The sequence below is a fragment of the Vipera ursinii genome, assembly GCF_947247035.1.
Source record: "Vipera ursinii genome assembly, chromosome: 1".
In the NCBI taxonomy this organism is placed as follows: domain Eukaryota; kingdom Metazoa; phylum Chordata; class Lepidosauria; order Squamata; family Viperidae; genus Vipera; species Vipera ursinii.
In genome coordinates this window covers 207,549,837-207,564,145 of record NC_139512.1, presented here as the reverse complement: position 1 = coordinate 207,564,145, position 14,309 = coordinate 207,549,837, and the positions used below count along the sequence as shown (strand labels likewise).

At 39.6% G+C, this 14,309-nt stretch overlaps 1 protein-coding gene across 2 annotated transcripts in view; it reads left to right on the top strand.

Moving 5' to 3' along the window:
* WDFY2 (WD repeat and FYVE domain containing 2) overlaps nucleotides 1-14,309 on the top strand; it is a 46,505-nt gene that overhangs the window by 19,981 nt on the left and 12,215 nt on the right. For both annotated transcript variants that reach the window (XM_083348917.1, XM_083348918.1), the window contains exons 2-3: nucleotides 2,283-2,350; nucleotides 9,646-9,719. In XM_083348917.1, coding sequence (XP_083205043.1) covers nucleotides 2,283-2,350; nucleotides 9,646-9,719 — 142 coding nt within the window. The remainder of the gene's footprint in view (nucleotides 1-2,282; nucleotides 2,351-9,645; nucleotides 9,720-14,309) is intronic.

The window sequence follows — 14,309 nt, the reverse complement described above, 5'->3', positions numbered from 1 at the left end:
ATTACAATTTCATTACAATTGTAATACATTTAGGTATACCAAGCCAAAACCAAGTAAGCCATGTGTGCTTTCTGAAATCCAGTTATTGGGGTCTGCAAAACATTATTTATGGGTTTTTGTGATGTAGGGGTTAGGTCTGCATGTATATGTGGGGTGGGCAAAAGTAACCTTTGTAAAATAGGTTATCTATTTTGAAGATTGACAGTGCACAAGCTTTAGCTTGAAAGTACATAATATTGACACAAATAGCATTATCAGTAGTATTATGAGCAGACGTATTCCCTGTGCTTGCCAAGTGACTCTTTTTAATGCTTCCTCTGTTCTTCATATTCTGATAAAATCTTTTCTTTCAACTCTTATCGCTTGTAAGAATAAAAGCCTGCTGAATTTGTGTAACATTAAAATTAGGGTGTGTTTGTTTTTATTGGCTGACTAAAAATACCTGAATGTATGATAAACTGGAAAAACTTCATTAGGTTCAAAAAATAAAGTGAGGGATGGAATGCAGAATCAATATTATTCTCTATTTCAACTGAGTGCTAGGTCTAAGTCATGGCTGCAGTTTCTGCTTTAGCACAGGTAATCCTTGACTTACAAAAGTTTGTCTAGTGACTCTTCGAAGTTACAACCACATCAAAAAAAGTGACTTAACTATTTTTCACACTTATGACCGTTGCAGCATCCCCATGGTCATGTGATTTATATTCAAGTGCTTGACAGTTAACTCACATTTATGATGGTTTCACTGATGTGATCAGTGATGTGTTCATAGTCATGTGATCACCTTTTTTTTATTGAAAAGTTTTAAAATACAGTTTTCCTTTAAAAAGCCCCCCTTCCCCCTCCCTCCTCCCCCCCACCTCCCCCCTACCTCCCCCCCTCCCCCCCTCCCTCCTCCCCCCCCTACCTCCCCCCCTCCCCCCCTCCCCCCCGACTTCCCAGAGCTAAATACAAGGTATATATATATATAAAAAAGCAATCATAAACAACCATATACTAACAACTATAAATTCTAAAATCCGTCACTCTCTAGCTTATATAGGATAAAACAAGCCTTAGCAATATTAAATATATATAAAAAACTAAAATAGAAAAAGAAAAAAAAACGAAAGAAGACTTATTCGAATGCTACATAAAACTTCTTAACCGTATACTTGTTCTGGATAAACTCAATCCATTTTCTCCATTCCATAATATAACGTTCTTGCGAATGATCTTTCAAATAGGCCGAAATCTTCGCCATCTCTGCCAGGTTGGAAACCTTTAAAGTCCACTCTTCTATGGTCGGCAGTTCCTCTTTCTTCCAATATTGACCTATCAAAAGTCTTGCTGCCGTAACTAAGTTCAACATCAACTTGGTGTCCACAACTGTAGCGTCGACAATTATTCCCAACAAAAAAAATTGCGGACAAAACTTTATCCTCCGTTTAAAAATCTTCTGCATATTCCACCAGACTTTTATCCAAAAAACCTTAACCTTCTTACATGTCCACCATATGTGAAAATATGTTGCATCCTCATCACCACACCTCCAACATTTAGGCTGGTAATTCGGATACATACTTGCAAGCTTTTTAGGATCTAAATGCCATCTATAAAACATTTTGTAAAAGTTCTCTCTTAGATTTTGAGCTTGAGTAAATTTTACATTCCTCACCCAAATCTTTTCCCACGTGTCCATTGTAATAACTTCCTGAATGTTTTGGGCCCATTTTATCATACAATCCTTAACAAGCTCTGTTTCTGAATCAATCTCTATCAGTGCAAGATATATCCGTTTGATATGTGCTGGTCCCTGATTTCTAATTTGCTTTATCAAATTTTCATCAGTCATTGCAAATCCATTTTTCTGGTCTTCTTTCCACCTGGCCCGTAACTGAATATATTGAAACCAAGTTTGAACAACCTTCTCTTCTCGCAAGAGGCTATATGATTTCAAACACCAGTCATGTGATCACCTTTTGCAACCTTCTGACAAGCAAAGTCAATGGGGAAACTAGATTCATTTAACAACCGTGTTACTAAGTACGGTAATTCACTTAACAAATGTGGCAAGAAAAGTCACAAAATGGGGGCAAAACTCACTTAACAAATTTCTCACTTAGCAACATAGTCGTAAGTCGAGGACTACCTGTAGAAGGTACAAGGTGACCAATTCTCATTTCATTCCTCCAGAAGCCTTGATAATTAACTTCTCATAGTTAGAACTTTTCAATTTACTTTCTGAGACGCTTTTCATTATTGGGAAATATTTGAAAATGTCCCATCCTTTTCCTTTGCAGAACAGTTCGGGTCTGGATGAAGAGAGATAATGGTCAATACTGGCCAAGCATCTACCATACAATGCCATGTAAGTATTTTGTGGATGTAAAATATTATTCCCCCCCTTATTTTTTTCTTTCTGCCTTGTTTTGCACTTAAATGTTAGGAATTCACGGTTAAACAGTGTTGAACATTTGGATTTTCAGGAACACAAGACTTTCAGTTGGTTCTTTTTTGACATTCTAACAATATTCTAAAGCAAATATTAATAGGAGAATAGACTAATAAGTGGTGGGTTCTGTTAAATTGTACGGCAGACTAGCTGGCCTTAATTGTACCTGAAAAACATGAAACGTGGCTCTCAAACATAGTGGTGCAGATGTAGATGCTAACAGGCTTCTGCAAAAGATGGAACCAGTTTAAACTTGTAACAAAAAGAGACATTTCTTCTTAAAAATTTCTAATTTCTGAGAAAGGAGCATGGTTGATTTGTATAGGGTAAGTAATGCATGAAGCCAAGAGACTGAATGAAAACGGTTTATAAATTCAGTCATGTGACTTTATAGGCAATATTGATTTGCATAAATGAGGAATATAGCATGTGGGGAAACTTGCATAAATAGCTCTGAGTATATTTAGATTTAGCTGAAAATTGGATTGCTGTTCTTTTTCTTGTTTAAAACTGGAAATAAGAATAGCCTAAATAGACATCCGATACCTTGAAAATATTAGAAATCCAAAAAGTTGTAACAAGGGTGAAATATTTCTGACCTGGAGATGGCTATTTAATTAATCTGACATGGAAATAATCAAGCAGTGCATAGCTAAAAAATATATCAGTATATATGTATTGCTTGATATCTTTGACAATTTTAATTTCTCATGACAAAAAACAGTGAACTTGATCTAAAACATTCATAGCTGTGACCTGTAGCTAAGAAATTACCCTGAAGTGTTCATTGGATTTATATCTTGCCTGTATTCACTTCTGGGTTTGTATTGTGTATCAGCTGTCAGAAAAAGATGCAAAGCATTAGAACAGATTGTGAGAACTCCTGGCCTTAGAAACAATTCACGTGTTGGCAAACATGAGCTTATTAATTTGCTTGACTCTGATCTAATCTTTCATTATGAAATGATAACTGTGCCACCTTCAGGTAACCCTATCGTAGAGTCCAGTAGTCACTCTTGGAACCACTTCTAGCTTTGAGTTTGGTGCTCTGGTTTTCTGGATGCGTTGTTTCCTCTCCAGGCTTTGTGTGGTTAGTTCTATGCTTCTTGTTCTTCTGTTAGGCTTTGAGGTTTAGCCTAGATCTGTTTTGTTTCCCCTTGGGTTGTTTTGATTTGGATTCAAGGATCTGAAAAGTTTTGTTTTCTGTTGCACTTGTGGTTGACAGCTTTCAGGCTAAGAGTTAAAATACACCAGGTTTGTGATCAGTCCCTGCATGTTCTTGTGGTGTAAGGAGGCGGTATTTTGGAAGCCACAACATTCCTTCGCTCTTGCTCTCACTTCTGATCCTACAAGCTCTTTCTGAATTTTATCCAATATCCTTTTTGTCCAGCTAAAGGACAAAGACTGTGCATTTCATTCCACATCTCTGCAAGGTTTTTCAGAATGGCTTGTCATTCTCTTCTTCCTAGGGCTGAGAGAAAGTGACTGGCCCAATTTCACTGAGCTGGTTTTGGGCCTAATGTGGGAATACAACTCATAGTCTCCCAGTTTCTAGCTTGGTGCTTTAGTTTAACCATTATACCAAACTGTTTCTCACTGTAGGCTAATATAAGTTTTTGGGGTGACTGGATCAACTTAGATCTGCTTTCTTGGTCTGGGAATCTTGTCTGGAGGTGTCATCCCAATACACATTTGTCTGTTAGAAAACTGACAGGATTTGTAACAAAGAGAGGTGGGTGCCATCCTGCATAAAACATTAGATGTTTTTGACACTGCTAAAAATATAATTGTAATAAGACGGCCTAAATTGTGTATGCTTCTTTTAAAACCTGTTAACAATAATAAAACATATACAACTCTCATGTCTGTTTCGTGAAGCCATAGTTTCTGACCAGGACTATAGCTGTTGGACAGTTATAGACTTAATTCTGAAAAGCTGACATCATGGCACATGTTCTTCTACAATTTAATCCTTGTTCTCTATATCTGCATCTCTCACTTTTTTTACACCGTTGTGCTAGGAACCTCTGGAGAATCTGACATTCTCACGTGTCTGTGTATATTTTTTGGGGAAACTGCCTGTTTAATGTCTTCAACATTTAAGCCACCCACCTGGCCCTATCCAGCAAAATATTTGATGGTAAATAGCCCAAGTATTGTAGCTCTTGTTGGGAAAAATGTGGGTTTTTCTTGGAAACATTGTCAACAAAAAGACTAGGCATATTGGACTTAAGGAAGGAAAACAAGTCAACATTCATAAAGGCAAGATCTTTATTCGATGAATGTAAAATTTCCAAAATATTACAAGCCCTTGAGTTTCAGGAACCACATCAGCAGACAAAAGTAAAAGGCGTGGGTTCAGACAGTCTTTCCAGACTCTTCACCAGGTGGAGCTCAAGGAGGCATGGGAATTGTCTTCTGCAGGTGTGTGCTTCAACTCTCCTGTTAGCTTGTGTTGTTTATTTTTGTGTCCCTTGAGAAGCATAGGGCAGGCTGCATATCCTGTGTTCTGGGTCATGTGATCAGGAAGAGAGCACAGCATGGAGCCGGAAGAGGATTATTTCTGGATATTTTTCTCAATTTTCATTTGCCAGCTCCTCCTCCCACAGCAAATTATTTGGTCCCACGCTGTTCGGTTTCTGGAAAGTTATTTTGCTGACAGACAGGCAGTCAGATTCCTTTACAGCAGACATGTCAAACACAAGGCCCGGGGGCCAGATCCGGCCCGCAAAATGGTTTAATGTGGCCCGCGAAGCCATCCTGGAAACAGTGAGGGAACGGCCCCCACTACCTTGGCCCTGGCCCAGAGACCCTCCTTCTGCCAGAGACCCTCAAATCTGTCCCACTCCTGCCCGGGCCCCCATAGGAACCCTTGATGTGAACGATGTAGAGGTGGCCATGCCCACCCAGTAGGCCATACGCACTCTAGCCATGCCAACCCAGTAGGCCACGCCCACCCAGGCCACACCCATACCCCTGAGGGCAACCGCAATGCTGATGCGGCCCTCAATGAAATTGAGTTTGACACCCCTGCTTTACAGAGTTTCTTTCCAAAATTTCCTTATGTTGCAAGGAGTAAAATGGAAGGAGAGAGAAAGAAAAAAATGTGGCTGATCTCCGACTCCGCCTGTCCCAAATTGCACTGCTACACAGAACAGTAGAGAGCTTGGAAGACAGAACGTCTTGTCATATTCAGTTCCTAAGCGGAGTTAGATTGCACTAGTTCTTTTCCTACTTCGGACAGGTAGTCCTCGACGTACGACCACGATTGAGCCCAAAATTTCCATTGCTAAGTGAGACATTTGTGAAGTGAATTTTGTCCCATTTTATGACCTTTCTTGCAACATCTGTTAAAGTGAATCATGGTGGTTGTTAAGTTAGGAACATGGTTGTTAAGTGAATCTGGTCTTTCCCATTGGCTTTGCTTGTCAGAAGGTTGCAAAAGGTAACCACATGACCCCGGGACACTGCAACCGTCATAAATATGAATCAGTTGCCAAGCATCCTGATTTTGATCACTTGTCTCTTGGAGATGCTGCAAGTGTGAAAAAAGGTCACCAGTCACTTTTTTCAGTGCTGTTGTAACTTTGAACAGTCATTAAATGAATTGTTGTAAGTCAAGGACTACCTGTACTTGTTTGGAAGAAGAAAGGAAAAAAGTTGGGAATTCTCTCTTTTAAAAAAAAAAAATATAAATTCCAGTTTTTAAAACAAAAATGTTTCCATCATATGGAAGAAAACAGATTTCGTTTTGTGTGGCAAAGGGAAACCAGCTCTTTACTACATAATGTTGCTAATGCGAAGACTGCTGATTAAATTCCATTTTTTGTTTTCCACTAACTTCACTAATTTTTTTATTTTGTCTACATACATATAATCTATTCATAGTTTGTAGTAATTTATTTTCAAGTTTTTATGACTCCAAAAATTATGACAGAAATATTGTTTGATCAGTTAAAGTATTGCACACTTCTTTACCCTTGTCAGCTATTGTGGCAACTCAGGATGCATAAAACATTTTGATGCTGCTAAGCTAACATGGGGTAAACAATTTCCATGAATGCTAAGCTGGCAGCAAGATAATAGGTTAGTCAAAAGTGTTGTTTATACAAAATGAAAATGCTTCCTAAACTTTTTTATGAAACATAACATCTGCTATATTGTCTCTTTTCATCCAGACTAAATGGATGGTTTTATTACTCAAATCCCAGGGTGGACAACAGTTTGGTAACCAAGGGCTACTAAACATATTTCAAGGTGGAGAGATCTATATTACCCTGTGGATGGGGCTGAGTTTTGAGACAATATTTATTTCTAAAGTATGTTTCTTTTAGAACTTAAATTAAGCTGCCTTCAGTTTCTCGCTGCAGATTAGTACTGTTGTGTTGTTAATTATAAGCAGTGATTAAGAAGGAGATGTCTGCTGTAACATCACTTTAAAGATTAAATGGACTGGCACTTGGAATGAGGATTTTCAGCTTTTTGAAGGCTTATTCCAAAATGTATGACATCATTGGTGCATTCTGACTGGCTAATCAGGGATGTATAGAGCCAGATATATTTATTTGCCAATCAGCAGCTGTAATTGGGTCGGATTGGGTTCTGACCCAATTAGTTTTTTCAGCCCACGTGTTCAGACTTTGTTTGTGGTCTGTATTCTGTCCTGCTTTGCAGTTTTATATGGAGATAATCCTTTCCCTGCCAGAAATGTAAGATATAGTACACACATAGCCAACAACTCCATCTGCAAATAATAGATACAGTTCTGTATCTGTTTATCAACTGTTCAAAGTTATGATGGCACTTAAAAAAATGATGGTTACAACTGGTCTTCGGAGTTCTGGCCATCCCAGATCCCTGCAGTCACATAGTCGAGATCTGGGCACTTGGCAGCTGGTTCACATTTACAACCAGTTGTAGTGCCCCATGATCATGTGATCACTGTTTGCAACCTTCTTTGCCAGCTTTCCCAGAAAGTCAATGGGGAAGCCAGCAGAGAAGCTTGCAGGTTGCTGGGGGAAGTATATAATATAACTTACTGCAGATTTCCTGCATTCATCTTGAATTGCGCTGTCATGCAAAGTGTGGGTGATTTTTTTCTTGGATGTTGACACAAGACAGCTGTCTTCTATTTATAAGCAATTTTCTGTCATTAAATTGTTTAGGAGCATTAAGATAAATCTGGAGATGATGGACTGCTCAATTTAGACATTTCCAAGAATTAAGAACACAGTTTTAGTTCTATAAGAATCCACAGGGAGAAAATGGTCTGTTTCTTTTTTATTAAGTGTTTAGAGATTCTAATTTTTTTCATATGGTGGCTAATATTTTACAAACCTCCCTTAGACAGAAAATGAAATAATAAGAGTATTATGGCATTTTCTGTACTAGGTTATTTTTTATGTTGTTTGCCATACAACACAACCCCTTTGGCAGCACTTACTTAACGATTGTCTGCTTAATGACCATCTGAAATTACAGTGGTGCTAAAAGTAACTGTATCACTGGTTGTTGCACTTGTGGTCAAGTAATTGAAATTCAGGCACTTCACAATTGGCGGTTATTTCCAGCCATGAAAACGTCCTGCAGTCATGAGATTACCATTTGTGTGCTTCACTGCCAACTTCTAACAAGCAGTCAATGGAGAAGCTGGCAGTAAAACTGCAAATTGTGATCACATAAAGTGACCTTAATGACTACAACGGGAGTTGAGAAAGAAGTCAGGCATGGTCACGTAATGTTTTGCTTAATGACTGCATTGCTTAGCAACAGAGTTTGTGGTTGTTAAGTGAGGACTATGTATCCTATCTCAGAGGGAGTGTGTATGGGGGGTGGCGATTTGAAAACTTTTTTTTTCTTTGGGGGACAAAACAAGTAACCTAAACCTAACATACGAAACACATTTTATCCTTTTAAGCTTTGGACCCTCTCCCCAAATATTACCTGACATATCTGTGTTTGGGGTGGACTCAGCGAATTCTGCAAAGCATTGATTATCCTGTTCCCTCTAGGGCAGACATGTCAAACACAAGGTCAGGGGGCCGGATCCGGCCCGCGAAGTGGTTTCATGTGGCCCGCGAAGCCATCCTGGAAACAGTGAGGGAATGACCCCCACTGCCTTGGCCCTGGGCCAGAGACCCTCCTTCTGCCAGAGACCCTCAAATCTGTCCCACTCCTGCCCGGGCCCCCATAGGCACCCTTGATGTGAATGATGTAGAGCTGGCCATGCCCACCCAGTAGGCCATACGCACTCTAGCCACGCCCACCCAGTAGGCCACGCCCACCCTGGCCATACCCACCCGGCCCCCTGAGGGTAACTGCAATGCTGATGCAGCCCTCAGTGAAATTGAGTTTGACACCCCTGCTCTAGGGTCTTTTTATATGTGATAAAATATCAATATTTAATTAGAATTCAAAATATTTAGAAGTTTCCTTTGAGTCAAACCTCACTTCTGGAGACTACATGGAAAATTTCCTAGCAACAGCACTAAAAAGGTTGGCCAATCATTATTGCATTTTATGTTTAATTGATTGTATTGCATTTTCTTTTATTGTGAGCTGCCTAGAGCAGAGGTCCGCAACCTTTCGGGCACCAGGGACTGGTTCCATGGAGAAAGGTTTTTCCATAGACCAGAGAGAGCGTAGTTTTGTGTGCTGCCTGCATCCCACGGATGGGACATTGCTTGTGTGTGCAGACTGGTTGCTGGCATGCTGCGGCCCGGTATCGGTCCACGGACCAGGGGTTGGGGACCCCTGGCCTAGAGTCTCTGAGAGTCAGGTGGCTTACAGTTTTAAGGTTGCTCACACAGTCAGGCAGATTTTAAACTGGATGTGGCATTTTGTCCACCTATCAAGTCCTTCAGGAATTGTATGATGGTCAAGTAATTAGATTAATGCATTTTATGAACAAAGCACTTCTTTTCAGCCAGTCCACAGAATCCAAATATTGCTCATCTCACACAGTTTATTCCTGTCCCAGATGTTTAGTTTTTTGGTATGGATCTCAGGAATGGAATAAAGGCCCTGCATGTAAAATCGTTGTTGGTGAATGTTTTAAATCTACTTAAAAGCAACAGATAGATTGTTTGCCCTGTTTCTTCCGTACCGCCCTCTTGAAACTAAAATAAAATGGGCAAGAGGGACTTTATCTATTCTTAAGCAATGAAATAAGAGAGTTCAGTGTCACAATGTATTACTTTTTTTTTTTACAGCCCCGTGTTCCTGCATGTGTGTTAACCCGGAAACAAGAAGACTATCTGTTGGTCTTGACAATGGTACAATCTCAGTAAGTACACATAATCAAGACTTCTAATTAAGATTTGAATTCCTGGAGCTGCAAAACTCAATTGAAATATGGTTATGAGTAAGGATTATAGCCCCACACTAGACCACATGAGTTGCATGCAAAGGTTTCTGGTTTACTCTTTTGGTATACACAAATAAGCCTGCAAAAGGCTTTCAGGTTTTGAGAATGGCTAGACTTCAACTCCCAGATGAAGCCAGGTAATGGTAAGGGATACTGGGAATTGTAGTGCATCTGGAAGGCCATAGGTTCCCCTCTCTTAAATGTAAGTAGTACTGAGGTGAGGCGGACATATGTTGAATAGATTGCTATATAGATTACTACCTGAATACATTTTTCTTGAGAAAGGACAAACAAGGGTGCTTGGATTTGGCCCTGCTGTGTATTCTGCATCTTTGGCAATTATAATCATGTTCTCAGACTCTGGAGTGTTACCCGATACTTGTGTAATGTTAATATTGCTGATTTAAATGTAAGGTCTTGGTGAAATACAGCTATCATTGGGGAAGGAATGAAGCCATTAGCAAAACATGAATTAAATTAATTAAATTATTAATAGGGTTTCTGCTTCTCCTTTTCATACATTGAAACTTTAGAGCAATCAGACAGAACCATGCATAATTAAAAATGCATGGATAGCAATGCTGTTAGCGAGGCCATTAAATTGGAGACAAAACTGCTGCAAAATGTAAAAGCAGCATCCTTTAAAAAAATACCGTAGTTAAAAATAATACAAAAAATAACTTTCATATGTTCCACTCAGTTGGCAGCCAAACATCTCTATGCCTGATCCTTTCAATTCATGCTTCTGAAACATTCTTCCCTCAACTCATTGTGGTAAAATTGTATGAAAGGTGCAATCCTACGTATGTCAGAAGTAAACCTCTTTACAGCCAATTAGATTTATACAGTTATGTGAAGAATTTCAGGCTGATTACTATGATACAGGTGTGTTTTTTTAAAGAAAAAATTATCAGGTTACAAAACATAGCACTGAGGGTGAGGAGAAAAAAAACCAAGCAAAATCAACTGTCAAATTATTATCTTTTTTAAAGTTACACGTTCTTATGCTTTTTCATTGCAGTGTACATAGTATAAGAAAAGACAAGCCCAAAAGTCAACTACGGTTGTTCTTCAGTTGAATTGAAACAACTCCATGTTCTCACTTCATTTTATTTGCTCCTTTCCTGAAGTGGAACAGTTGGCTAGTGAATTAGGATGGGGAAATTAGATGCCAAGTATAACTCTTCAGATCCCTCACTTTGGCCATGGCTTGTTGGGCATTGCAGTTGAATCAGCTGCTTTGAAGCTTTTATGTACGACTTGGACAGAAAACAGATGAAGTGCCAGAAAGCTGCTTGGGGTGTGTGTGAAAGCCCTAATAAGCAGGCTTATACATAGAATGAAGGCTACTGCTAAGCTTGTAAGCCGCCCTGAGTCTTCGGAGAAGGGCGGGATATAAATGGAATTAAAATAAATAAATAAAATAAATAAAATGACTAAAGACACGGGCAATTAGTGTTGCACAATTGATGACTAAGCAATTAGAAGTAAACAAAGCTATTATTAACATCATAATCCAAATGACATATGAAGAGTATATAGATAATCTTCAATTTATGAACCCAATTTCCATTGCTAAGCAAGAAGGTTGTTATACCTGATTTTACAACTTTTTTTGCCACCGTTGTTAAGTGAATCGTGCAGTTGTTAATTGAATCTGGGATTCCCCCATTGACTTTGCTGCCTGGGAAAGTCACAAATGGTGATCACATGACCCCAGGACACTGCGACTTATCATAAATGAATGCTGCTTGCCAAGAGCCCAAATTTTGATCACATGACCCAGGGATGCAGCGACTGTTATAAGTACAAATACAGTCACTTTTTTAGTGTCGTTGTAAGCTTGAACAGTCGCTAAACAAATGTTTGCAAGTCGATGACTACTTGTAAGCCATGCTGACAGTAACCAAATACTTTTGATAAGGTAATGGGCAGATTGAATCAGGAGAAAACAATATTACAGGATCTCAGTACAACAGTTCAAAATAGGAAAAAAGTTGAATACTAATTAGAAGAAATTATTCTAAAATAACCATAACCATCCTATAAAGTGTAACAGTAAAAGATTACAGAAGCTAGGAGAAAGAAACAAGACAAGAGCTAATTCTATTTTTAAAGAGGCCTTGATGACAAAACTTTGATGAAAATGTCTGTGTGTGTGTGTGTGTGTACATGTAGTAATTTCTCCGAATAGAAAGAAGATCAAATGGGCTGGATATCAGTCGTTTATTTGCCCTTGTGGAGAAATGGCAACACATAAGACTACAAAGGAATGTTGACTGGATCCTGAGGCAACAGCTGAGTTCATTTCATGTCTGTGCTGTTTCCCCCCCCCCCCCCCCCGGCTCTTGCATAAACTTAAATTCTGTGACAAGAGCGTTGTGCAATATTCTTTTTGTTCCTTATTCCCCATTTTATGAAGCAAATCTGTGGAAGGCTGCCTGCTTTCCATTTGCAAATGTGCTGAGAGAGTTTCTTTTCTGTTTGCTGTCAGTCAAATATGCTAATATTTTTAGATGGTTTGGCAGTGTGGGAAGCAACAGGGACATTTTCAGAGTCCGTTTTTCTCCTCGCTGAGCTTGCTCCAACTTACTTTTCAGGGAACCTTTTATGCACCCTCAGAACTTTTTCAACAATCGATTGATGTTATTGCATTTGTCAGTTTGTCTCAGCAGATGCTTCTACCAGCATTTCTTTAAAAAAATAAAATTGATTTGTCGTTTTAAGTTCAGTCTGGCTGCTTTGAAAGAGGCATTTATGTGTAAAGCTTTGAAACAGGAAAATCCTGATCATTTTGTCTCTTCCTCTATCCTTTAAAGCAGGAGTCCTCAACCTGTGTAGGCCGTGGGCCGGTAGTGGACAGTGGCCTCCTGGCCACTGGGCCATGGGACAGGCTGGCCAGTGCGCACGCATGTGTGTGCACACCCCCTCATTTGCGCTAGCGCTGCGGCCATGTATGTAAAATGCTTCCCCTCCCTTTTCCTCTGGTCCGCCAAAGGTTGGTGACCTCTGCTAGATTTATTTTTTTTATTTTTTTCTCTCGAAGGAAAGCCTCACACATGTGAACATTTTTAAAAAATGCTCTTATTAAATACAGGTAGTCCTTAACTTACAACAGTTCACCTAGTGACCGTTCAAAGTTACGGGGATAAAGTTCAGAGGCTTGGCAACTGACTCCTATTTATGACAGTTGCTGTGTCCCGGGGTCATGTGATCAGTTTGTCCCATCGTCTGACAACCAAAGTCAATGGGGGATGCCAGATTCATTTAACAACCGTGTTACTAACTTGACAACTGCAGTGATTCACTTAACAAGTGTGGCAAGAAAAGCTGTAAAATGGAACAAAACAAATATGTCATTTAGCAACAGACATTTTGGGGTCAGTTGTGGTCGTAACTTGAGGACTACCTGTGTTCCATTTCTCCAAGCCGGAACGACTGCAGTGATTTCCCCAAAATACACATCGGAACTGGCATGTTGGAAGCATAGCAACAGAGAGTGAAAGCAGAGCATAGGATGATGTATTTCTGTTGCAAGGAGAGGTGGATACGGACACGTGCTGGATGTGGCATTGTTGCACTGAGCAGAAGAGACTTGGATTATTTTTTATGAATGGGTTTCTAGTGTTTGCTATAAACATCCTCTTGAAGAAGCTTCATTGCTTATAAGTAGCAGAATAATGTGTATCTTAGATTCTGCTTTAAGTTAAGCACATTGGGGTATTAAATTGAGTTTCAAAAAGCAAGACAACAGGTGAAGGTGTCCCTGTCAGTCGTGTTTGACTCCATTTCTTGACTGAGGGAGCCAACATTGTCCAAAGATATTTTCTGTGGTCATGTGGCCAGTATGGCTATACGCTAAAGGCACACGGACTGCTATTAACTTCCCACTACAATAAAAAGCAACGCACAAGCTTATAATAGTATCCCCCAAACCCGAAATTGGCCATCTGTGTTCTTGACTTGTATTTTTCTCAACTCCAGTATACTGTAATGGTTTTGATGATGCTGGGAGTTTTTAGCCCAATCAAAATGCAGCAATAATAATTATCCTAATAGAAGAGAATATTTGTAGTTCAGGTCTTGAGTGGTCGGGTCTTTGGGGCTCTCAGAGCGTGGTATCATATTGCATCATTAACATTCTTTTAAGTAAAAGCCATTGGTTTTTAATTTTGCTAGATTTCCTCTATTGCTGCATGCTATCTTCCTTTATATTTGGTCTTCTTTCTGGTCACTCTGTGATGATGAATAAAGTCTACATAACTGCAAACATCACCCCTTTCTTTGTATACAGTGGTACCTCGGTACTTCCCTTTCATTAGTTCTGGGAGGCACAACGAGTACTTACAAGTGCCAAACAAACCCCATTACCCTTTGTTTTGGGCAGGGAAAAAGTTTCCGTCTGCCCTTTTTTGTATGTCAGTGACCTTCCCAGCATGGCTGTCTTCCTGTCTGCACTCTGCAGCTGTTCCCCTCTTCCTTTTGCAGCGGCCGAAAGTACCGGGACAA